Raw genomic sequence first — 26,665 nt, 5'->3', positions numbered from 1 at the left:
CATTGGCTGTCTCCCGGGACGACTCTGAGATGTGCATGTGACAGTTTGTGGCACCAGAACTGGTTAGAATAGGGGCTGCTCCAGGAGTCAGAATTTCCCCCAGCGCTTGACAGAGCTGCGTGGCGCTCACTCCCTCCTGGGTGAGTGTTCTGGGTCCGTGCCCTGAGAGTGCTAAGACCCCACCTCCCCTCAGAGCTCAGCGATCTTGACAGATGGACCGCTTGCAGCCACTTTGGCTCGCTGCAAGCTGGAGAGAGAGTGGGAGCGGACTTGGGGTCCTCCTCCCTTCCTTGGCCTGGTTGTACCTAGAGCTGCAGCCTGTGCAGCGCATAGGGCAGAGGAGACAGCGACCTGGGGACCAGGCTGGGCCACGGTAGAGGAGGGGGACAGGGCAGGCGGGCCTGGGAGCCACACAGGCCTGGGTTTGAGTCACTTTCCCTCTCTGGGCCTCAATTTGTAACATGGGGGTAACAACGATCTCCCCCTGAGTTTTGAAAAACTGTTAAGTGTTCTATGCTAGTGAGTGCCCCTCAGAGAGGAGGCTATGCCCCCAGGAGCCTGTGATGGGAAGAGGCTGGGAAGGATCAGGACCAGATAGGAGTCCACAGAGGAGGCCCTTAGGAAAGCTCTTGCCTTCACGTGGCTGGTGGGGAAAGTGAGTCCCTGAGTCCTGGTGCGATCTGCTAAAGGGGAGTGCGGCAGGGTGAACGAGTATATCTGAGGGAGCTGTGTTAAAACTTTTCTGGCATTTCTGTTGCCATTGAACTCCCACGACACCACCACAAGGGAAAAACTGAGCAGCACAGCCCGTGGTATGGGCCCTGGCCTCTGGAAGATACTAGGGATGCACATCTCTTGCCAGCTCTAGAATGGGTCCTACACCAATTCAGGGACAGTCTCTCCATCCCTCAGTATCAAATGAGAAGATGAAAGAGAAGGCTCTTTGTAAACTATAAAGTGCTGTGCCTCTGATGGCGCATCTGTGTGTGTGTGTACAAGCCCTCAGGTGTGTATGCATGAGTGAGAATGTGCAGATTGTGAGCGTGTGTACAGGTGGTGTGCGTGCTCACGTTCCCTGGCCTGGCTGGGGCAGTAACTCCATGCTGTCCAAAGCTCCCTGTTTGGCTGGGACTCTTCTCTAAACTTCTTCCAGTCTTTTTTCCGTGTTTCCTCACTGCTCCTTAGTTTATCAGAAGGGAGCAACCTGTGGTCCAGAAACCTAGCAATTGTCTCTGAGCCCGCCCACTCTTCTCCCCTCCAGCTCGCCCTCACCTCATCCGGCCCCTGGAGGCCCGGCTGCCCAGTCTGCAGGGCTGGCAGCTTGCTTGGCTCCCCTGCGCAGCCCACCTGCCACCCATTTTTCCCTCCAAGGCTCTGTGCCAGCCACTCTCACATCATTGTTCCACTGGCTCCTCACAACATCCCAGTACCCCCACCCTCCGGGTGCTCTTATTAATCCCATTTTACAGGCAAGGAAGTGAAATCTCAGTGAGGGGAAATGGCTTTCCCAACGTTACCCAGCCCAACTTGTGGCAGTGCTGGGGTTTCAACTCCTACCTAACTCCAAAATCTTTATCCTTAACTCTTGCGGCCTACCTAGCGAGGGTGTGCTGACTGGCTGGCTGAATGTGTAAATGAATGAAAAAACAAATGAATAAATCACTCAGTCACTATTGAGCTGAAAGAGAAGGTTAAGCGATAATAACAATGGCTGTCACTTATTGAGCACCTACTGTGTGTTAAGTGCTTCACATAAAAGCAAATGCAGCCAAGATTATCATTATCCCCATTTTGCAGTTGAGGAAGATGAAGTTCAGAGAGGTTAAAGCATATTATCCAGGATGGGACCCGGAATTCTAACTTGTCCTCCCTAGAGGAGGGGTGAGTTAGCAGAGCCTGGCGACAGTGCCCACCCATTGCAGCAGAGACACGTCAAGGCTCTCAGGAAACTGTGTCTCCAGGGCCCTCCCCAATGACACCCACACCCCACCCCTCTTGTCCCGGGGCCATTTCCCCATTTGTCTCTGAAATGGGTTTCTATTTCAGTCTGGGGTGGGGATTTGCCGGCCCAGCTCTGACTGTTCCTTTCTGACTGTTGGCACATCTGGTGAGGGCCAGTGCCTTGGCCTGGACATGTGGAGGTGTCTTCCTGTTCCCCCTGCCCCAGGGCCAGCCCTGTCATTAACAGCTCCCATGCGAGGGCAGGCCTGTGCGAGATGCAGCTGTGGGTCTGTGGAGATGGCCTAGGCTGGGTCAGTGGCATCTGTGCCCAGCCCTGTGCTGGATGCCAGGGACCTAGAGGCGAGTAGATCCAGTCCTTCGCTTAGAGAACTCATGGGCAGAGTACTGAAGCCTGGGTGGGTTAAGTCTGTAGTAGTGGGGGCAGAGCCTGGCATCCTGACTCCCAGGGCAGTGCTCAATTTTGTGGCCTGGAACAGACTGGGGGTTGTTCTGTGGCCCCAGGAGAGAGCCTACCTGTGGCGTCTGAGGGACAGATCTCAGCTCAAAGGGATGACATTGTCTCTGTCGAGCCCGGAGGAGGAGAATCAGCCACTCATTCATTCAGAAGTTTCCGGAGGGCCTTCCGTTGGGGGACAGGGTGGGGGTGGAGGGCACAGGGAAAAGGAATCAGATGTTAAAATCAGAGCTGGGTTTGAACCCAGGCGCCAGCATTTGCTGGCTGTGTGATTTCAGAAAAGTTATTTAACTTCTTGGAATCTCAATTTCCCCGTTTGTGAAATGGGGTACTAGAACCTGCCTGGCCAGCTCATGGAGCGGATAAAATAAGATAGTGCGCATTACTTGTAGGTTCTTAGGAAGGTTTAGTTCACTTCCCTCCTCACCCTGGAGAGCCCTTCATGAGGGAGGAGATATTCCTTTAGGCAGCAGCTAGTATGATGATTGAGGCAAGAGACGAAACTTGTAAGGGGTCACAGTGAACCCTCCAGGCTGAGCAACATTCACATTATGGTGCACAGCCTCATTTCTCATGTCACAAAAGGGAAATAGAGACACAGAGAGGCTGATGTTTGAGGCAGCCTAAAACACCTCTGCTGTAGAAAGTTACTTCAATAAAAGAGATAATAGATTAAAATCTGAACAGTCCCCAGCCTAGGTCTCCTGACCAAGCTGGAAACCTCCCTGTCAGACTCTCAAACTTATTAAGATTCACCGAGGACCTACTTTATGCCAGGCCCACACCATGGCTTTATTACAGATTTATCTTTATAATAACAGCAACAGCCATGAAAGGTTAATACTGTAAGCCACATTTAGTAAGTGGGGAAACTGAGACTCAGAGTTTTGCATAACTTGCTCAAGGTCATACAGCTAATAGAAGCTGAGGGAGGATTCAAAACCAGGACAGTCTGGCCCTGAAACCCATGGCTGTCCTACTCCATGGGGTACTTGGTCCACAAAAGACGTCAGGCCTCCGATCAGAAATACATATACCAAAAAGGTAAAATATAAATGACAACATAAAAAAGGAGTAATTAGGGAAATGTAAATCAAAATCACAATATGATACCACTTTATACCCATTAGGATGGCAGTAAGGAAAAAGACGGACAATAACAAGTGTTGGTGAGGATTTGGAGAAGTTGGATCTCTCATATGTTGTTGGTGGGAATGTAAATTAGTGCAGCCACTTTGGAAGACTTTGTCAGTTCCTCAGAAAGTTGAACATAGAGTGACCACATGACTCAGCAGTTCTATTCTTAGGTATGTACCCAAGAAAATTGAAAGCATACATCTGTTAGACCTGCGCGGTCTCCTAGGAGTTTCGACTCGCCCAGGAAACAACAAGAGTCGGAAGCCGATGCAAAACGCAAGAGGTTTATTGAAGCCCGGTGCACCGGGGTTCCTTGGTCCTCACGTAGGAGGTCGAAGAAGGAACCCTTTTGGGTGCGAATATGTCAGTTTTATAGGTTCCCACTTCCCCGTATGTAAATTATAGATTTGGTTGTGTTCTCCTGCTGATTGGTCCCGGCTTAGGCTCGGACCAGAGAGGGAACTTGTCCCCAGCTGCCTGATTGGTCTTTGACAGACACCTTTTTTACATTTTGTTATCTCCCTCCTTCTCCCCAGCTGCCTGATTGGTCTTTGACAGACACCTTTTTTACATTTTGTTATCTCCCTCCTTCTCGGAAGGGGGCCGGACATCCTGGAAATTCACCCATTGTCTAAGAAGCCCCTATTGTCTGGAGAGTTCTTAATCATTAGCTGGAACAATGTCCCTCGAGTCCCACACATCCACATGAAAACTTGTATGCAGATGTTCATAGCCATGTTATTCATAATAGCCAAAAACTGGAAACTACCTAAATGTTCATCAGTTGATGAATGGTTAAACAAAATATGGTATATCCCTACAATGGGGTAGTATTCAGCCACAAAAATGAAATGCTGGTCCATGCTACAACCTGAATGAACCTTGAAGACATTATGCTAAGTGAAATAAGCCAGTAACAAAATCATGCTTATTATATGATTTCATTTATGTGAAACATCCAGAATGGGCAAATCTATATATACAGAAAGTAGATAAGTAACTTCCGCAAGATGGAAGGAGAGAGGAATGAGGAGTAACTACTAATGGGTACAGGATTTCTTTCGTGGTAATGAAAATGTTCTGAAATTATATAGTTGGGATTAATGTTGCACGATCTTAAAAGTATACTAAAAACCGGGCTTCCCTGATGGCGCAGTGGTTGAGAGTCCACCTGCTGACTCAGGGGACACGGGTTCGTGCCCTGGTCTGGGAGGATCCCACATGCCGCGGAGCGGCTGGGCCCGTGAGCCACGGCCGCTGAGCCTGCGCGTCTGGAGCCTGTGCTCCGTGACGGGAGAGGCCACAGCAGTGAGAGGCCCGCGTATCACAAAAAAAAAAAAAAAAAAGTATACTAAAAACCTTTGAACTGTACACTTTGAAAGGGTGAATTTTATGGTAGTTGAATTACATCTTAATTTAAAAAACAACAGGAGCAGGAATATACAGTTAAAAAGAAGTTGAAACTAACATGGGTCCTACAGTAGGAGGTCAGGGAAACTCAACTGTGTGCTTCCTGGCAGCTGGAGCGAACAGGGAGGAGCAGCCTCCAAGAGGAGGAAAGTGCAGCACCTTAGGGAAACCAGCTCTTCCAGGGTGTAGCTCTAGGGCAAGATTCCCACAAGCCTGAGTTGGCTATCATAATGAATTGTCAAAAACACGAATTTCCTTTATCTCCTACCTGAGATTCTGATGCAGATAGCATCAAGAACTGTGAAGGGCATGAGATTGTACCACACTTACAGGCTACTAAATTAGCCTAGTACAGTTTCATGGAGGCTGGCAGAAGACCTAAGACTCCTGGTTAGAGACAAAGAACTCTGTTCCTCACATCAGTAGTAGCAGGGAGAATACCAGTGTTAGCACTGGTTCCTCAAGCCCCAATTCCCACAGGGTAATGTAAAGGCCAGATAATACCTGCCCATGCAATGCCTTTCATTACAAGGGAAGAACCTAGACCTGAGGCAACTCACATCCTTTATAATGGGCAGTGAGCCTACTTGACCTTTGCCCTAAAGGAAGACATTATTTTTGTCATACCAGACAGCCAACAAAACTGCCTTGTGCTCCAAAGGGAGACACTGTCACTCTCTTCCAAGTCTGTTTGCTATGCAAACACCGTTGAAAAGATGGTCTAGAACAAAGGCTGTCTCTGCTTAATAGACTTGCCAAAATCTGAGAGACCCATGGAGAATTAACTCCCGACACATAGGTGTAATGGTCAGGGCTGTTTTTGTTTGTGTTTTATTGTGGTACAATATACATAACATAAAATTTACCCTTTTAATCATTTTATTTGTTTACTTACTTATTTTCATTTATTTATTTATTTTTGGCTGTGTCGGGTCTTCGTTGCTGCTTGCGGGCTTTGTCTAGTTGCCACGAGCTGGAGCTACTACTCTTCATTGGGGTGCGCGGGCTTCTCTTTGGGGTGCGCGGGCTTCTCTTTGCTGCAGAGCACGGGCTCTAGGCGCGCGGGCTTCAGTAGTTGTGGCACGTGGACTCAGTAGTTGTGGTTTGCGGGCTCTAGAGCGCAGGCTCGGTAGTTGTGGCGCACGGGCTTAGTTGCTCCGTGGCAGGACAAGGGCTCGAACCCACGTCCCCTGCACTGTCAGGCGGATTCTTAACCACTGCGCCACCAGGGAAGTCCCTTTAATCATTTTTTAGTGGGAAAATATATATAACATAATATGAACTGTTTTTACTCACAACACTTCTGACACCAAATGTGTGCAGTTTTCTCCTCCTAACACCAACCAATTCTTTTTTTTTAAATTGAAGTATAGTTGATTTACAGTGTTGTGTTAGTTTCTGCTGTACAGCAAAGTGAATCAGTTATACATATATCTACTCTTTTTTAGATTTTTTTCCCATATAGGTCATTACAGAGTATTGAGTAGAGTTCCCCGTGTAATACAGTAGGTCCTTATTAGTTATCTGTTTTATATGTAGTATTAGTAACACCAACCAATTCTGACACCAACTCTGAGAGTAAGCCTGGACCCGTTAGGTTAAGGGCTCAGTTGTCTCCCCCACCCACTGCCCCAATTCAGATGTCAGTCACTCGTCCCAGGCCTCCTGTACTTCCGACGGGCTATAAATCAGGAGTTCCCATGACCCCCTCCTAAGGTTCCATAGTTCACTAGAATGGCCCACAGGATCCAGGAAAGCACTTCAACTATAACGAGATTATTATAAAGGATACAACTCAGGAACAGCCAATGGAAGAGATGCATAGGGCAAGGTAAGAGGCGAGAAACATCCATCCCTCTCTGGGTGGGTCATCCTCCCAGCACCTTGATGTGTTCACCAACCTAGAAGCTCTCAGAACACTGTTGTTTAGGGTATTTTTTTATGGAGGCTTCATTTTGGAGGCATGATTGATTACATCATTGGCCATTGGTGATTGAATGCAATCTCTAGTCCCTCCCCCCTCCCTGGAGTTTAGGGGGTGGAGCTGAAAGTTCTAAGCTTCTAATCAAGGTTTGTTCTTTCTGGCAACCCGCCCCCATCCTGAAGTTCTCTATTCTCTAGGTGCCTGCCAAGAGTGAACTTGTTAACAAAAGTTGCTCCTATCACTCAGGAAATTCCAAGGGATTTAGGAGCTCTGTGTGAGGAACCAGGGGCAAAGATAAAATATATATTTCTTATGCCATACATAAAACATTTTAACCTTTTTTGAATGTACAATTCAGTGGCATTAAGCACATTCACATTTTTATATAACCATCACCACTATCCAAATCCAGAACTATTTTACCTCCAAATGAAACACTCTACCCATTAAACAATAACTCCCCATTTCTCTCTCCCCAACCCCAGGTGACCACTATTCTGCTTTCTGTCTCTATGAATTTGACTATTTCAGGTACCTCATATAAGTGGCATCATACAATATTTGTCCTTCTGTATCTGGCTTATTTCACTTAGCATAATGTTTTCAAGATTCATCCATGTTATAGCATGTGTCAGAATTTCCTTCCTTTTTTGAGGCTGAATAATATTCCATTGTATATATATACCACCATTTGTTTATCCATTCTTCCATGCGTGGACACTTAGGTTGTTTCTACCTTTAAGCTATTGTAAATAATGCTGTTAGGAACATTGGCATTTATATAAATATCTGTTTGAGTCTCTGCTTTCAATTCTTTTCACCTAGAAGTGAAGCTGCTGGATCTTTTAGTATTTCTATGTTTGTTTTGTTTGTGAGGAACTGCCATACTGTTTTTCATAGCAACTGCACCGTTTTACATTCCCAGCAGCAACGCGCAAAGGTTCCAATATCTCCACATCCTTACCAACACTTGTTATTTAATGTTTTTTCTTATAATAGCCATCCTGATGAGTGTGAGGTGGTATCTCATGGTAGTTTTGGTTTGCATTTCCCTACCGATTAGTGATGTTGAGCATCTTTTCCTGTGCTTATTAGCCATTTGGATATATTCTTTGGAGAGTGTCTGTTCAAGTCTTTTGCCAATTTTTGAATTGGTTTCTTTGTTGTTGTTGAGTTGTAAGAGTTCTTTATATATTCTGGATACTAATCCCATATCACATGTGTGATTTACAAATATTTTTCTCCCATTCTGTGGGTTGCCTTTTTACTCTGTTGATGGTATCCTTTGATACTCAAAAGTTTTTAGTTTTGATGGAATCCAATTTATTTTTTCTTTTGTTGCCTGTGCTTTCGGTGTCATATTGGTCAGGTCTGTTTTGATTGCACACAACAAATGCAACTAATTTGGGCAAGAACAGTGTTAGTGAATGTAAAGGAAAATTCAAAAGTAGACCTAGATCAGACATGGTTAGATTCAGCAATTACAGTGATGCCATCAGCAGTCTCTCTTTTTGTATCATTTCTCCTGATTTTCTACTGGCTTCCTACAGTCTCATCCAAGTTCTTTCCAGAAGCACCAGGCTTCCATGGCCCTCATGGCTAATAATCCTGGGAGAGAAACTTTCACGCTGGTTCCACCCAAATCCTGGGGTAGACGCTAATTGGTTCCCCCTGAACCAGTCACTGGTAAGGGGTCTGGATGGATGCTCTGATTGATCAGCTCTGGCTCAGGTGTCCACCTTGAATGAACAAGATTACCATGGAATGGAGGACAGGGCTCCCTATAGGCAGAGATGCTTGACAGGCAAACTCCTCCCCAGAAGGGGTCTAGGAATCTGATAGACAGCTGGGGTTGGGAGGCTGTGTTTGAAAGGACATGCCTCATCTCAGATTTCCCATGGGGGCTACTGGAAGTAGAGAGAATCCTTTTAGTTGGTTCCTGAAGACTTCCTGGAGGAGGCAATGTTTATGGGACCCTGTGATTAGTGAGCAGGTGAGCCTAAGCAAGCTGGGTCCCAGGCAGGTTGAGCAGAGCAATGGAGGGGCTGGATCTCCCTGCCACCTGAGAACCTCCCTACCCCAGCCCTTACTGTAGGAGCTAAGAATATAGACTCTGTAGCCGCACTGCCTGGGTTCATAGCCCAGTAGCCACTCCTTCTACCTGTGCTACCTCAGGCAAGTCAGCTAACCTCTCTGTGCCTTGGTTTCCCCACTTGAGGTATAAAATGAAGATAATACCAGTCTAATCTCACAGGGTCATTATGAGGATTAAATGGAGTATTGTATATCTGGCACCCAGTAAGGGTTCAGTGCTTGTATCATTATTATTATAAGTTGGAGCCTCTTTTCTGACCACATTTGCTGGCATACTGGCTGCTCCAGCTGTGTTCACCATCCTTCAGTGTGCCTCACCCAGCCTCTGCCCTTGCTGTTTTCTCTGCCTGAAATGACCTTTGCCTCTGTGCGCACTTGGCCATTTCATTGCCACCTCCTCTACTGAGCCTTTCCGGCCTGCAGGACCATCGCTCCCTGTCTAGGCTCCCACAGGGCTCTGGAGCAGGATGTCTGCCTCAGATTGTGGGTCTTCAGATACATGTCCCTTGTCTAGGCTGAGCTCCTGAGGGCAGGACCTGGGTCTCCTGTGCCATTGAGTTCCCAGCAGGAGCCTGCCAGCTGCAGTGTGGGGAGAGGGCAATCCAGGGGCAAAAACAGCACTGACTGGGCTGCAAAGGAGAGCGCAGCTGGTCTCAGGAAGTGAAAGTAGCTCAGGGCCTAGTGGGTTGTGTGTGAGGGGCAGGCCTTAGTGCTGAGAACAGAGGGGTCGTCAGGGCCCCGGCTTGCCCTAAGCCATAAAATGCTTAGGCAGGGGAGTGAAGAAGTTAGATTTTTGCTGAGCAAGGACCTCTCTAACTGCAGAAAGGGGATGCATTGCCTGCATAGAAGACACAGAGCATGAAGTGGCTGCTGACTGGGTTGAGGCAGGGACCACAGGATGAGAGGAAGGGACAGTCTGACAGGTGTAAAGATGGAGAACGAACAGGGCTTGGTAATTAATTTGAAGTGGGGCCTCAGGTTTCCCATCGGGGAAATGCGATGAGCACTGACCACTTTAACCAGTTAGTAACCCCGTCTCTGTCGTGCAATCCCATACCCTCCCCACAGTCCATCCCCTCCCCTGGGTAGGGTCCAGGTCAAGTGCAAGGCCAGACGCTGAGGGGGCTTGGTCAAGTCTGCAAGCGCCAGGGACCAGAGCTGGGCATCCTTACCAAGCCCGCCCTGGGAGAGCTTGTGGGGCTGAGGCACAGCTCGGCTGAGCTGTGCTGATGGGATCGTTTGTCCCCTCAGGCAGGGTGGGGCCTGGGCTCCTCTGGCAAAGGAGGGACCAGCCCAGACCCTCAGTTCCTGGGAGCAGATGGTTCCTCCCTGTTTTGTCCTCCTCAGCCATGCCTTCCAGCGGCTGGAATGGAAGAGAAGCGCCTTGGGAACGGTGCTGGGCACAAGGGCAGGCCCAGGGCCAGATGCTGGTGCCGCAGGCATTCCACCCTCACCAGCTGAGTGTCCTTAGGAATCATGAATCCAGCTGCGCAGCAGCAGGGCTGAGGCTAGGACCCAAGGATTCTGTCTCCCACACCTGACATCCATCCCAAGACCCAGAGAGCTGTGTTTATCTCGGGAGCCGGATGCCTCTCTTCTCTGGGCCTCAGTTTCCTCAGCTGCTAAATGGGTGTGAAGGAGGAGAGGAGAGAACTCGGGAAGCTCTAAGGCCCCCCTCCCCATTCTGAGACGGGAGGGCCTACGCAGCCCAGGCAGTTGGAACAAGTCATCCTTCCAGACTCTTCTGAGTCTCCATCTACCAAAGCCACACCCTTGCTTCCCCTGGAGCGGAGGGTCAGACTAATGCAGCAGGCTTGGGAACAGGTTCAGGGGTAGAAGACCCCTGTAGACTCTACAAGGCTGTAGACCAGCCTTTCAGCCGCTCTGGGCCTTGGATTTTCATCTGTGTTCTGAGAACCTGACCCCTCCAATCTGTCTTTCTAGCATGATGGCCGTCAAGGCTGGTGGAGGGGTGTGCAGAGGAGGGGTGAGAGGCTGCTGTGAGCCAGGCATCCGAGGCCCCTGATTTGGCCCTACCACCAGCTGGCCCTGCAGCCTCCCTGTCCCAGCCACTTCAGGCTACTGTCTCTGACCTGAACTCTAACCACATCCAATCCATCCTCCATCCAGCAGCACAAGGAACCTCCTAAATCTCAACTCTGCTCACCCCCCTGCCCTGCTTTACAAACCATCGAGGGCTCCTTGGCTGACGCCCACCATGCAGAGGCCAAATTTGTAGCCTGGCATTTGGGTGAGGCCTGTTGGGACCTAGCTCTGTTGACCTCTCTGCCTCACCTCCTGCAAACACGAACACTTGCAGATACCCGTGCCCTCCTATCTCTAGCAGGTCTGTCTGTGGGGAACAACACCCTCCGCTTCTTTGTCCACAGTCCATCAAAGAATCACTTCCTCCAGGGAGCCTTCCTTGATAACCCAGGCAAGAATAGGGGCCTCCTTTGTCTTCCCAGAGACCCCCTCATCTGTCTTTCCCACCCGCTGAGGCTTTTCAAGGACGAGGTCCAAAGCCCAGTGAAGTCCCTGCACATTTTAAGGCTCCCTGCAAACGCATGGGAAATGAACGAATGAGTGAATAAGTGAGTGAGTGAGTGGGTAAATAAGCAAAGACTGAAAGTGAGGCCATTTCTAAGCTGGTCTGTGATAAAATTTTGAGTGATAATAAAAGCCCCACTGAGTGAATACCTGCTTGCACCAGATTCTGGGCTGGGCGTTCTAGATCATTCCTGCATTTGAGCCCCAACAGTACTGTGAGATGGGTATGGTTATCTCTATTTTATAATGAAGGGCACTAAAGCTCAGAGAGCTAGAGTCACTGTTTATAAGCTGCAGAGCCAGGGTGGAAACCAGGTCTGCCAAGTACCAAGATCTGCAGAGGGAGCAGTGATGGGTGGCAGAGGGGTGCGGATGCCAGGAATGGACATTGGGCTCTCACTGACCTGGACCCCACCCAGGGGTAGGGGTAGGTTGCGGAGAGTGTATGGGACTGACTTGGAGAATTGGAATTAATGGGCTTGAAGAATTCTGGGTTTTCCAGGGAGCTCTGAGGAGAGACCCATTCGGGAGTGGACCCTCGTATTTTGTATGATCAGGAGTGATGCCGGGGGATAGCTGGGCGAGCTTTGTGCCTCCCACCCACACCTGCCCCATGATCGACAGCCCATCCTATTCTGTGATACAGACAATTGATGTTTTCTCAAACCCATATCATGAGCTATGCAGAGGTATCAGTCCTCTCACCTACCCCCTCCAGAATCACCCAGTTCCCACCTAAACAGATGTTCTGGAGGTGCCATGCCTATCCCGAGCTCCACCCCAAATTCTCAGCAGAGTCCAGGCCTTTTTCTGGAAGCCACAGAGGTGGCTCCCCTCCCCCAGTCCTGCACCAGCCTCAGCAGGGGCGACGTCAAACAGAAGTGGCTTGTTTTTTTCCAAACGTCTATTGCATCAAGGTCACTTCTGAGATTGAGATTTGCTTATGATGGAGCTCAGACAGTCATAGGCTCCCAGCCTCACCTAGAAGGACAGGGTGCCCAACGCTCTCCCCTGAGCTGGGCCCAAAGACTCCCTGCTCTACCCTGCCCTCGGGTAGGGGTGTGAGAAATGGGGGCAAGGAGGGAGGAAGTAGAGGCAGAGCAGCAAGGACTCTTTCAGAAGCTTGATTGTGAAGGGAGGAAGAAGACACAGCTGGAGAGGCACAGGGTCAAGGAAGAGGTGCTGCTAAGGTGAGAGGTGAGGATGGAAAGTGTTGTGGGCTGAGGGGTGGAGCTGGCAGGGGGTGGGCATCCACACAGGAGGAGGTGGCCTGAGGCATAGGAGGAATGAGGAGAGAGGGAAGCAGGCTTGGATTTATTTAGATGGCCAGGAAGTTGAAGGGGGGCCCCTCGGAAAGGCCTGCCTTTGCTCTGAAGTATGAGTTGAGGGCTATTGGGATTGAGGGTAGGCCTGACAAGAAAGATAGGGCAAAGTCTTGGACAAGAAGGGAGAGGGGCCGCTCTGGGACAGGTGAAAGTTTGGGAGCCCAGCCAAGTGGGGTGGCAACCAGTTTGTGGGGCCTCAGGGCCCTGGGCTGAGTCACATTCCTCCATCCACACTCAGCTCTGTAGTGCAGGGCTGAGCAGGCTGCTGGTACCAGGAATGAGGGATACAAATGGATGGGCTGTGTTCTCAGGAGTCTGGGGTCCTGGGGTGGAGGTCCAGGCTGGCAAAGGAAGGGAGAGGGGCCAAGAAGGTGCTGGCCCAGGGTGCTGGAGGCCTCCAAATCAGAGGCCCTGGTGCACAGGGAGTGATGGTGTGCAGGCTTGGAGGCTGGAGGCTCTTGGGGGAAAGCAGGGCCAGTGTAGGGGTTTGGGGAGATGGAGACCTTGGACAGGGCAGGAGGGAGAGGCAGGCAGTCCAGGCCCACCAGGCCATGTCCTGTTCACCCTTCTCAGCTGGGACTGCTCACAGCCTGAATCTCACACACACAACCAGTTAGAGGCAGCCCCACAGGTCTCTACCGGCCCCTAATCTCCAATAAACACATGTTGCAAGTACCAACTGCAGCTTGCGATAAAACACAGCCTTGAGCCAAGTCCCCTATGCCCCCAGTCAGATTTCTGTCCCTATATCTTCTCTGTTCTCGAGCTACCCCTAGAAATTCATCTATCCATCCATCCATCCATCCATCCATCCATCCATCCATCCATCCATCTATCCATCCATCCATCCATCCATCCATCCAACAAATACTTTATAGAGTACCTACTATGTGTCAGGCACCATCCTAGGCATTGGGGTTGCAGTAGTGAAGAAAACATGAAAACCCCTGCCCTGGTGGAGTTTATGTTCTGGTGGGAGGAGGCAGACAATAAGCAAACAAATAAAATAATACATTTAAATCTGGTACATGCTTCCCTGTCCAATAAACCATTGATGTCTCAAAAAAAAAAAAGAAAGAAAAAAAAGAAAAAGATGGTACATGCTAAGGAGAAAAATACAGCAGAGGCGGAGGCGTGTGTGTGCTAGTGGGAGGTTGCAATTTTCACTAGAGTGGAGGGGGAGGGCCTCCCCCTGAAGATGTTGTTTGAGTGACCACCTGAAGGGGATGAGGTCTGTCCTGTGTTTTTCATACACACTCCACACACAAAAACGTGCTCCGTGGCAGGACCCCCTGTGCCACCCGCTGACCCCTCCACATGACACCCTGAGCCTGGCAGCTGCCCTGACTTTGATCTATTCCCCCCAGGCCACCTCTCAGATGCCCACAATGTGCTGCTCCTCCCACACTGGGTTGGCCACACATGGGGGCCCCAGTGCCACATGGCTGACATCTGAAGGTGAGGGAAGAGACCATGCCCCCCTCACAGCCCCCAGGCAGGGAATGAGACAGGACGGAGGAAAAGGGCTCTGTCCTCAGGTTTGGAAATGGTTATGGCCTCCTGGCCTCATGCCTGGTTTCTGGGCTCCGCTACTAGGTTCCCTGGGCCTGGACGTGACTGGACTTGCTCATGGGAATGAAGACCAGCTGATGAATGGGACAGTCTCTGCAGGATGTCCTAGGGGGTTGAGGGCAGCCAAGTTCTGGGGCCCCAGAGGCAGGTTGGACTACAGAACAGAAGCAGTGATGGGGCAGCTCTCAGGACTTGGAATGGCAAAGCATATGTCTCACTGAGCTTTCTCAAGGTGGAATTCAGTGGCCTGGGAGAGAAGGGGTGAGCTCCCTGTCATGGGACATATGTGAGCAGGGGCCAGACAAGCCTATCGAAGAGGCTTCAGGGAGCCTCCCTTCTCTGAGGGGTTGTGGAGAGCTCTGGGTCAGGTGCTCTTAAGGCCTCTCCGGCCCGAGGATCCAGATCTCAGAGCCTTGTCATTGACCCAGGGCTCTGGGGTCCAGTTGAGTCTCTTGTGTCTGCCAGGTGGGCTCCGCTACCAGAGATGGTCAGAGCAGGGTGAAGGCAGAGGGCTGCCTTCTGTGGGCAGTGAGGGGTCTTCTGAGATTTTCTCTGCACCTAAACCTTGCCTGTGAGAGCTGTGGACATGGTTGCCTACCTTGGGGGCTTCAGTGTCTGTCTGTGAAATGGGTAGGACCATGATCCACAGTGAACACTCAGGCAGTGTTGGTGGCCTGCCCTTCCTGAGGGTCAGGGGCTGGGGGTCACGAGAAGTCTCAGAGGTGCTATTCCTGTAGCCGTGACCTTCATTCCCCCTGACGCGTATTCTATGTCATCAGCCAAGCCAAAAATTTGCTTTGCTTTATTTTGTTTTATTTTGCCAGGCAGCACCAAGGACAGAGCCCTGAGGCTCATCTTTACAGACGGGGTCCACTCATTCTACATTTCCCAGTGTCTCTTGGGAGCTGCAGCCTGTGCTGGTCTCTGGGACCACAAAGGGAAAGCAGACCTTGTCCCAAATTCCTGACGAAGAGAAGGGAGGGAGTCTGGCTGACATCGCCCCTTGGGCTGTTCTTTTCTGCCCTGATGCCCAGTCCCCATTCCTTTGTCCTGTCTCAGGACACTGTGTTCCCGAGACACAGGGTGGCATGGTGGATTTACTGTGTACTTTGGGGAAGCTCCTGATCTCTCTGGCCTCAATTTTCCTGTAGGGAAATGTCATCTCTCTTCCTGAGCATGAACTTTATCATTATTCAGAGCCGTGTCTTAGTCCTGGCTCACCACTGACTCACTGTGTCGCCTTGGGCAAGACACCAGCCTTCTCGAAGCCCAGTTCCTTGTCTGTGAAATGGGGATAAACAGGCCACCACACAGGGCTAGGAGTGAAAGAGATCCTGCCGCAAAAGCACTTAGCTCAGTGGATGGCACTTGCTGGGTAGCCAAGGAACTGTAGCAGTGAAGTTGTTCAGAAAAATGAGGCTTGTGGAGGTGAAATGACTGCCCCAGGATCACACAGCAAGTGGGTGATGGATCTAGGACTAGACCCTGGATTTCTAGCTTTCTAGTTTCCTTCTCAGGAGCTACTGGGATGACACAGTGGTTACCCTGGAAGCTGATGGAAGAGGGGCTCTCCCCATGGAAAGTGAATTGGGGAGCTTCCCTGGCTGCCCCGTGGAAGCCAGGCTTGACCTGACAGTCCCTCAGTCCCTACCTGCCCCTCTGCTGGTGACCTCCAGGTTCATTGCCAGTTCCAGCCTCCACTGCATGGATATTAGGGTTCTGAGGCCAAAGCTGTAAAGATGGGCTGTTGAAAGCAGAAAGGGGAGGAATGGGGGCACAGGACTATAGGCAGGACTCCTGATTTCAAGTGACAATCCTAGGCCAAACAGATTGAGGCAAAAAGGGAATTTGTTAGCTCATGCCTTCAAAAAGTCCAGTGAAAGGTAAAGCTTCAGGTACAGCCGGAAGCAGGTGCTCAATGGTGTTCTCAGGAACCTGCGTGTTCCCACCTCTCAACTCTGCCATCCCTTGGCTTTATTTTGGACAGTCTCCTCCCTGGTGGTAGTATCTTCAGTTCGTAGGACAGTTAGCCTGGCTGCAGCAGCCTACCAGCTTACGTCCTACCAGCTTTGCAAACTCAGTGGGAAACCTGTCTCCTTCCCAGTGTTCCAACAGAAGCTCCAGAATTTGAGGCGCCCAGTGAAGGTTGCCCGTCCACCCCTGAGCTAGTTACAGGGCTTGAGGAGCCCACTCTTGTCTCATTGGCAGACCTAGGTCACCACAGGCCTACCTCTCCCAGATCCTCAAGACTCCAGGAGAGGAACTTCCCTGGCGGTCAGGTGGTTAAGACTCCGTGCTTCCACTGCAGGGGGAGAAGTTTCGACCCCTGGTCAGGTCGGGGAACTAAGATCCCATATGCCATGCAGCATGGCCAAAAAGTTAAAAAAAAAAAAAAAAAAAGACTCCAGGAGAGGAAGGAAGGGAGGCCATCATCATGAAGGGGGTCTGGGAAGTGGGTGGGAGAAATGACAGAGGAACAATGATGGCCTGCAGGACAGGACAGAGAACTGGACCCAGGCCATCTCTTCCCCAGCGGACTGGAGCCTGGTTATCTGGGAGGATGGGCGGGTTTTGAAGGCACCAATGGAGGCTGTCAGCCAACTGTACTCCTTGCAGCTAAACAGCAAGGTCTTTCTTGAAGGGGGATCCAAATGGCACACCTCCATGGGGAGATTTAAAAAATGGGGCAGCCTGGGGCTCCAGGCAAGGAACCCTCTCACACTAGCTCCAGGGAAGGGGGTTTATTGGAAGGTCCTGGGATCTCCCAGGACCCTGGGTGGGAGCTGCTACAGCCCCATGGGCATGGACTTGGAAAGCTGGCCATTATGGACTCTCCTGCTGACAGGGGCTGCCCTGTCACAGCTGTTCTCTGGGGCCCTGTGCTCTGTCCCACAGTTCCTCACCCCGAGGCTGACCTGTGACTTCTCAGCCCTGGGCCCACCAGGTCACCGTGATCTCAGACCTCCTTATACACATGCCTAAGAGAGAACCTCTTGCTAACTTTGCCAGGCCTCAGCTTCCTCATCTGCAAAGTGGGAATTGTAACTGTGAAGAGTAAATGAGATATGGCATGTGAAGTATATTTTTTTAATAAATTTATTTATTTTTTATTTTTATTTTTGGCTGCACTGGGTCTTTGTCACTGTGCGCGGGCTTTCTCTAGTTGCAGCAAGTGGGGTCTGCTCTTCATTGCGGTGCGTGGGCTTCTCATTGTGGTTGCTTCTCTTGTTGCAGAGCATGGGCTCTAGGCATGTGGGCTTCAGTAGTTGTGGCACGTGGACTTAGTAGTTGTGGCTTGCGGGCTCTAGAGCGCAGGCTCAGTTGTTGTGGTGCACGGGCTTAGTTGCTCCGCAGCATGTGAGATCTTCCCGGACCAGGGCTCGAACCCGTGTCCCCTGCATTGGCAGGTGGATGCTTAACCACTGCGCCACCAGGGAAGTCCCCATATGAAGTATTTTTGCACAATAAAAACATCTGTCCAGATTGTGATGGGGATTACATGAGCTCACGGATGGGCAACTGGGGCCTGTGCATAGTAGAGCCGCAGGAGATGCAAGTTTCCTCTTTGCTCAACCTGTGGAGGCCAGAGAAAAACTGGCAGGTTCGACCCCTGGTCAGGTCGGGGAACTAAGATCCCATATGCCATGCAGCATGGCCAAAAAGTTTTCAAAAAAAGGGAGTGATGGCGTGCAGGCTTGGAGGCTGGGGGCTCTGCAGCCTCAACCCCCAAATTCCCCAAGGCTGCAGCTTCCCCTTCCTTGTACTCAAAATGACTGTTTCAGTTCCAGCTTGAACTCCTTCCTGTTGAGCAGGAGGCAAGAAGGGGAAGTGGAAAAAGAAAAGAGAAATCAAGTCTCCCTGTGCCCTCCTACTGCCAAGTTTGCCTGCCTTAGTGGCCAGCCTGACACCACAGGTGAGACCGAAACTCCTCCAGGAGTTCCCTGGGTGCCTCCCTGGGGCACCCTGTTCCCTGGGTGCCTGGGAGGCACTGGTCTCAGGAATCTAGCCGTTTATCTGGTGGCACCTCAGGCACCGAGAGGGTAGGTGGCTCACCCTGGGTCACACAGCAAGTCGGTGATGCATCCCGGCCTGTCTGACTCCTCAGAGGAAGGAAGCCTGGTCTTGGTCTCTGTCATCCTGTGCCCTTGCTGCTAAGCTTAGAAGCAAGGGGCAGACAAGGGGGTTTCCAGGTCTCGTTACCCAGAAGGCAGTCAGGCCAAGGTTAGGAGGTCTCTTCCCACGTCCAGCCTGGTCTGAGTTGGTTCTTGGCCAGCTGGCAGGCGATGGCTCAGACTTCCAGCTGCTGCCTCTGGTAGTCAGGCCTCTTCATCCCTTCCAGATAAGAGGGCCTTGGGGTGGGGTTTGGGATGGAGTGAGGCTGCCAAGTCATCTAAAGGGGTATCCTGAGACCACAGGATCCAAGCAGCCCAAGGAGCTTCAACCCCTATCAGTTCTTCCTCATGTCTAAACTTAATTGCTTCTGCTATAGGCAGAAACAAACCCTATGCGCTGTTGCCTGAATTGAAAAAAGGAAATGGCAGAGGTGGGGTGAGGGATTTCAGTGTTTCCGCTGAAGGTGTGCCTGGAGTGGAGATGGACGGTGAAAGCTTGGTGTCAGGGAGACACTCCCCAGGCCTCTCCCTCAGCCAGATAGGGCTCAGCACTGGCGCTACGCCCTGCCCATGTCCCCAGTGGCTCCTGAGAGCCCAGGTGAGGGATCTGAGAACAAGGCTTGAGCTTATCCAGGCATAAATGGGAGAAAGGCTGGGGAGTGGGTCAGGAGGAACTGAGGTTGCTCAGTGCCAGCCGCAGAGGGGAGGACCCTGCGGTCTGGAGACCTGCCCCCAGCCCTCATCTTAGGGCTGCTGTCGGAAGGCGCGAGGCTGGCCATCCTGAGCAATCTCCTGGCGCCATCTCATGGCCAAAGGCCCTGAGTGCAGGGAAGACACTCCCCGGGGAATTCTCTGGCTTGACCATCTAAGCATGGATTTGGGGGCAACAATGGGGAAGGTGGCTGTAGAGTGAGGAGGACCTTGTTGAAATGCCACCAGTCTCGCACACCTTGGGAAACTCACTAGCCTTCCTTCCTCGATAAAATGGAGAGAATAATCTCAACCACTACCAGCCCAGAACTGCAGATAAAACATCCAGCACAGGGAAGGCACTTAAGTGAAGGACACCTGGCGCTGAGGACTTGGAAATCAGTGGAGGCTGGGGTGGACTGAGGGAGCCCAAAGCTGGGCCTGGAATTGATTCATTCAGTTAACAAATGTCTGGGAATTCCCTGGTTGTCTAGTGGTTAGGACTCTGCACTTTGACTGCCTAAGGGCCCAAGTTCAATCCCTGATCCTGCAAGCCGCGCGGTGCGGCAAAAAACAAAAAACAAAAAACCATTTTTTGAGTATTTATGGTGTACCAGGGCCGCTCACATACATGGTTTCAGTTAATTCTTACAACAGCCTATGTAGTAGGGTACCAATGATCACTCTCATTTTACAGATTAGAAAACTACAAGGAAGGATAAGTGAGATTATTTAGAGAAGGTGAGTGAGAGCATCCCAGGCAGAGGAAACAGCATGTGATAGGTCCAAGGGCTGGAAAGCCTGGTGGGGAAGGCTGAGGCTGGGCTGGGAGCCCTGGCAGGCTTGGGAGCAAAGCAGTGGCACCTGGGCTCTGCTTGAGGTTTTATGACAGGCCACCCCCGTCAGGCTTCCCATCTTGTCCCCTCTTCGCACAACTCATCCCATGCTCTGGCTGCAATATTTATTCTTCATTTCTCGCACAGGGTAGACTCGTTTCCTACCTCTGTGCCTCCTGCCTGGGATGCCCTTTTCATTCTTTTTATGTGTCCAAGTCACCCCAGCCCAGTAAAGCCCAGCAGTAGACATGCCTTCTCCAGGAGCCCTTCCAGGTGTACCCATGTCCCCTAAGACCTGAGCTCTCCCTTCAGGGCCCCATCCAGATGGCAGGAACTGAGACCCAAGCCCTACGCTGGGGCTGACCTCTTCAGCAAGTCCTCGGACCTGCTCCCATGCTTGGGACAGACACCCCGGTGGGGGTGACCACAGGAGGTTGTCCTGGGAACCCAGCAGAGAACTGGCTGCTGGGATGAAGGCCAGGCCTCCTTGCCCTCCTGAGCCCTAGCACAGCGCAAATCAGACCAGGAGGTCCACACTCTCAGCAGGCACAAGCGACCTCCTAGCACAGACTTGAATAAGCAGTAGGTGGCCAATCCATGCACAACTGACCAAGTGCTTACCAGCAGTTCAAACCTGAATTTTCTCAGTTTGTTCCAAACTTTTGGCCCCACCTCGGTTCCTCAATCCCCTTGCCTGTAAAATGGGTTTGGGAGTGAGATCGGTGCTTATACCTTAGAAGGTAGAAAGAGTCCTCCCTCCCTTTGGCAGGTCACCCTCACAACATACTGGTGGCCAGTATGACCACATTGTACTGAGGGGGGTCAGAGAGGGGGAGGGGCTTGTCCAGAGTCACAAAGTAAGTAGGTACCAAGGTAGAACAAGAACCTGGGCCTCGAACTCCCTGGGCAGTGATCTTTTCCTGTACCATTCTGTCCCTATTTGCCTCAGCTACTCCAAATGAAAGCCCACCTCCTCCAGGTCAGCCCCTGAGTACTCTCTCCACCACTGGAGCTGCCCCCCTTGGGACAGCAAGGAGCCACATCTCCTCCTCTGGTTGTCCTAACAGCTCTGAGTCCTGGTGCAGTGGTGCGGAGGGGCCTGGGAGGGGCTTGGCACAGGCAGGGAGAATGCACCCAGGTGAGTTCTCAGGCATCAGCTCTATCCCCACAACCCACGCCCCTCACTCCCAGGGAGCTCTGGGCCTGCAGTGTCCAAGGAAACAGTGACTGCTAAGTGGGGAAATGTGGGAAGATCACGCTTGTGGAAAAAAGGAGAGAGGGAAGGAGGGAGGGAGAAGGTGGCTGAATAAGTGAGTGCATAAGTGGATTGCCACAGAGAAGAATGGACAGGTCGGTGAATGAGCTACTGAGTGGATGAAGAAAGGAGGGATGGATGGAGGAGTGACTAGGAAAACGGCTCTGGGTATTATAGCTAAAGAGAGACCAACAGTTCTTTAATCACCAAACTACCCATCTGATAGATGGATAGACTGAGAGAGGGCTGAGGAGAAAGGAAGCTGCTGGGTCTGTGGGGCTGGCCTTAGAGCAGCAGCCTCTGGTCCTCCCCCACCTCTGTCTGCCTCTTCATCACCCGCTTTCGTCTGCTGGGGTGGGGACGTTTCCAGGAAGAAGATCTTTCCTCTGCCTCCTCACTCCTTAGATTCAGTTTCCGCTAGGCATTGGTGTTGAGGGTGATGCGGTGGGGGGAGGCCCCCGCAGGGGCTATTTCAATCGGAGACAGCCCTGCCAGGAAACAGAGGAAGCTGCCCTGTCGGAGGTGTTACAGCCTGGGCTCAGGGCATGTCTGGCCTCCCCTTGACCTAACACACTTGGGGCCGCCAAGGCGCTTCAGGGACAGGAGGCTGCATGTAAGTGTTGGCACATCTCGGGGCCGTGGGCCAGGGTGGGTGGGGGAGGGGGGCAGGCAGGCTGGGTCCAGCGCTGACCTAAAGGAGGTCCACAGATTTGGGAGGTGGGCAGAGAGGAAGGGACTCCACCCAACTGGGGGATCAGAAAAGACAGAAGTAAGATTAGATCTGGAGCTTGGTGGAGACTTAGGGTTTTGACAAACAGAGATGGGTTAAATGGCATTTTGTGTGACGGGAACAGCAAAAATGGGGAAACCCGAGAGGAAGTCTGGATCTCTGGCCATGAATGGCTGTGTGTCTTGAGAACAGTGTGGCAAGAGAGGAAGGGGCAGAGTGAAGTACGTCATCTGGGGTACTTCAGATGAGGCTGGAGGGCTCGGCAGGGAGCTTGACTGTCAGGACAAGAGTTTGAGCTTTTCTTCAAAGGGCAGAGGGATACAGGGAAGGATGTAGTCAGAGCCACCAGCTAGAAAGCCCTCCACCGCAGGCAGAGCAGCTGGAGCCCAGGAAGAGGCTGGGGTCTGAGCTGGTCCAGGGCACAGGGCCCAAGAGTGAGTGACAGGTGTGGGAACTCGAAGGAGTGTCAGCTGCTGCCCAGAGGCAGGGACGACACGAGCCCTCCCTGGGACCAGCTCTTGCCGGGAAGTGGGAGAACAGCTCACCACTCCTAGGTCCTCAGAAGGCGAGTGGATCGGGAAGCCAGTGTGACCTTTCCTGGAGCAGACCTGAAGGCTTGCCTGGATCCCCTAGAGCAGCCCCTGCCTCCTTCCGGGAGGGCCAGTCTCGCCAGGGAGTGCGAGGCAGAAAACACCTGGAAACTGCAGTCGCCTGAGGCAGAGGGCTCTCTCTCAGGGTGGTGTCCAAGGGCGACAGACCTCCCCAAAGGGGGGGTGGGCGCAGCACAGTTCCTTCCACCTGCTCTCCATCCTCACCATAACCTTCTGTCCTAGCACGCTGCTCTCCTCTCAGGCCCTGCCTGCGCCCTCTTCCTCCTCACCTGGGCCCCCCCCTGGGGGCCTCACACCTCTCTCCATCCATGGAAATCTTCCTCAACCACCAGGGACTTGCTCCGTCTTTCATCCTCCTCTGAAAAGTTTCTTCCATCCCGTGGCTCACACTGGTCTCCCCCCTCAGACTAGCATATGTATGTGTATATGAATGTGTGTATGTGTGTGCATATATCTGTATATGTGTCTATCTACATCTACATCTGTACACTATGCCACATGCAATGAGCAAGTAGTGTGGACCCATTAAATGTTTGGCGTGTGAAAACGAAGAATGAATGCATGAATGAAAGAATGACTGGAACAAACAAATGAAGAGATGAATGAACTTTCTCTTGCCTGTACTAATCTTGGCTTCTTGGTGACAATGGGGGGACTGCTGCCTCCTCCTCTGGCCTCTACCTCATGCTTAACTGCTTAGCTGGGTGCCCAGCACTCCTGCACATGGACAGGAAGAATCTTTGATAATTAAAGGTGTTGTAGCATGTGGGTTACAGACTAGAGAATCCAAACATCATCATTTTGCAGTTGCCCCGAATCTGGGTAAACTATTTTCATCAAAATCAAATTTTAAGTTGGGAGAAATTAGTTTGAGGAGTTATGTTTTGCTCTAATTAACTTTTTAAAATCTCATAACTTTATTTAGCAGGTATATTCACATTAAGAATAGCTCACCTTGTACCAGGGGGTAAGGGGTGCGGGAGGAATAAGTTGGGAGATTGGGATTGACATATACACACTACTACATGTAAAATAGATAACTAATAAGAACCTACCGTATAGCACAGGGAACTCTACTTAATACTCTGTAATGGCCTATATGGGAATAGAATCTAAAAAAAAAGAGTGGATATATGTATATGTACAACTGATTCGCTTTGCTGTACCCCTGAAACTAACACAACATTGTAAATCAACTATACTCCAATTTAAAAAAAGAAAAAACGAATAGCTCACCTTACCCTGTGCTAGGCACTGATCCTCACAACAACCCTATGAGGCAGGTACTATATTATCCCCTTTTATAGGTGTGGAAGCCGAGCATAGGGGTTCGGTAACGGGCCTAAGGCCGGTAAGCTTACATGTGGCAGAGCTGGGATTTGAACATGGGCGTCTGGACCAGAGCCCTTATACTCAGCTTCAACCCTCTGTCACCTTCTGAGTGCATTTGCAGGACTTCATGTTTTTTTCTGGGCCTCAGTTTTTCCCATCTGTAAAATAGGGAGAGGGGGTGATTTGACTCACTATCCCAAAGGCTTCCAGGACCATTGGATTTAAGTTGTGAATTCTCTCTGGACACCAGTAAATATGGAAATGCCAGTTGGGAGGTGAGTATCAATAAGTCAGACTGATCCCACCAGGGAAACTCTTGAGGCATTTGTGCTGCTGGCTCCCCCAAAACCTAGCTTGAAGGGATGAGTGGACAGATGAGGTGTAGGATACAATGGCATGGCATGGCATTTATTAAGCACCTACTGAATATCAGGTCTATGACAGTTTTACTGATAAGGACACAGGCCCAGAAAAGGCAAGCAACCTCCCCTTTGTAGAACAGCATAGAAGTAGGGGAGCCAGCATTTGAACCTGGCCTGCCTAGCTCTGAAGCTAGATTTATAACCTCTATACTTCATGTCCATGGGTCACACTAAGTTGCCTCCTCTTAGTCAGTTGGGTTCTGGTTCTGGCTCTGCTTCTAACTCACTAAGATTGAGCGGTCAGTGCCCCTCACTGTGCCTGGATTTCCCTCTCTGTAAAGTAGCTGTGGAGTTGGTTGGTCCCTCAGCCATTTGCCTTCGGGGGAAGCGGTTTTCACTCTTGCCACCAGGGGGCGTTGTGGCCCTAGTGGTTCAGCCAGACACGCCTTTGTAGCCAAAAGTCCAGTGGAAGGATTTAGGGAACTCCTAAATCACCTCCTTCCCCCATTCTACAGATAGGAAGACTGCAGCCAAAAGAATGACCATGGCTTTGGAAGGTGGAATCCAGGCTGAGGAGGTGGGCACTGTCCTTAGCTCAGAAGTGTGGACATTCTACTCATGCTGATTAATTAATTACCAGGGCCTTCCCTGCCCTGGGCCCCAATTTTGGGCTCTCAGATACAGAGAGGCACCAGACCCGGCACTTCTCCTGAGGAGCTTCGCAGTCTGTGGGGAAGAGATAGACAAGCAGGCCCACCATGACCACAATCTCCAAACTCCAGGGAGCCCAGGGAAGCCCTGCATAGCATGATTTAGTGCCTCTAACCTTATGGCATCCTGACATATGACATATAACCTTATGACATCCTGAGGTGGGTACATCAATCCCCCATTTTTCAGATGGGAAAACTGAGACTCAGATAAGGTACATCATATCACTCGCTCAAGTTCACACAGCTAGTAAGTAGCAGAGTTGGGATTCAAACCAAAGTCTGTCAATCTTCACTTACAGAGGAGACATTTGACTAGGGTTTTGAAGGATGAATAGAAGTTCACCAAGAAGGTTGGTAGGAAGTGAATATTACAGCAAGAAAGTGGATTGGATTTCTCCCAAGCTTGAGCTTTATAGTATTCCAGGTTTCCTTAAAGTGAGGGCTGTGGAGGGCTTCCGTGGGGTGGTGAGTATCAGAGATGGTTCAGGTGGGGAGATCAAGGCCCAGAGAGGGACAGGGGCCTACTGGGTGGTCAATGAGTGTGGCCACTGACAGATTGTATGTTGCTTCCCCAGCATCTCTGAATGTAGGAAGTCCAGTTGAACAGCCATGGAATGGGACAATGACACAGGCCAGGCCCTGGGCTTGCCGCCCACCACCTGCGTCTACCAAGAGAACTTCAAGCGGTTACTGCTGCCGCCCGTGTACTCGGTGGTGCTGGCAGCCGGCCTGCCACTGAACGCCTGCGTCATTGCCCAGATTTGCACATCCCGCCGGGCCCTGACCCGCACGGCCGTGTACACCCTGAACTTGGCCCTGGCGGACCTGCTGTATGCCTGCTCCCTGCCCCTGCTCATCTACAACTATGCCCAAGGCGACCACTGGCCCTTCGGAGACCTCGCCTGCCGCCTGGTCCGCTTCCTCTTCTACGCCAACCTACACGGCAGCATCCTCTTTCTTACCTGCATCAGCTTCCAGCGTTACCTAGGCATCTGCCACCCTCTGGCCCCCTGGCACAAGCGTGGGGGCCGCCGGGCTGCCTGGCTAGTGTGTGGGGCTGTATGGCTGGCCGTGACGACCCAGTGCCTGCCCACAGCCCTCTTTGCTGCCACAGGCATCCAGCGTAACCGCACGGTCTGCTATGACCTGAGCCCACCTGCCCTGGCCACCCACTACATGCCCTATGGCATGGCCCTCACAGTCATCGGCTTCCTGCTGCCCTTTGTTGCCCTGCTGGCCTGCTACTGCTGCCTGGCCCGTCGTCTGTGCCGCCAGGACGGCCCAGCAGGGCCTGTGGCCCGGGAGCGGCGCAGCAAGGCAGCCCGCATGGCTGTGGTGGTGGCAGCTGCCTTTGCCATCAGCTTCCTGCCTTTCCACATCACCAAGACAGCCTACCTGGCGGTGCGCTCTACGCCTGGCCTCCCCTGCCCTGTGCTGGAGGCCTTCGCGGCCGCCTACAAGGGCACACGGCCCTTCGCCAGTGCCAACAGTGTGCTGGACCCCATCCTCTTCTACTTTACCCAGAAGAAGTTCCGCCGGCGGCCACATGAGCTGCTACAGAAACTCACAGCCAAGTGGCAGCGACAGGGTCGCTGA

At 51.5% G+C, this 26,665-nt stretch overlaps 1 protein-coding gene across 1 annotated transcript in view; it reads left to right on the top strand.

The window, feature by feature from the left end:
* Positions 1–26,665, top strand: part of P2RY6 (pyrimidinergic receptor P2Y6) — a gene marked incomplete at its 3' end in the record, with an annotated part of 49,126 nt that extends 22,461 nt beyond the window's left edge. Inside the window, exon 3 of the mRNA XM_082660296.1 lies at positions 25,645–26,665. Coding sequence (XP_082516422.1) covers positions 25,679–26,665 — 987 coding nt within the window. The 5' untranslated portion in view covers positions 25,645–25,678. The remainder of the gene's footprint in view (positions 1–25,644) is intronic.

The sequence above is a fragment of the Grampus griseus genome (assembly GCF_964374135.1).
Source record: "Grampus griseus genome assembly, chromosome: 8".
Taxonomy (NCBI): Eukaryota; Metazoa; Chordata; class Mammalia; order Artiodactyla; family Delphinidae; genus Grampus; species Grampus griseus.
The sequence above is the reverse complement of the archived record's forward strand: the minus strand, read 5'-3'. Positions and strand labels throughout refer to the sequence as shown.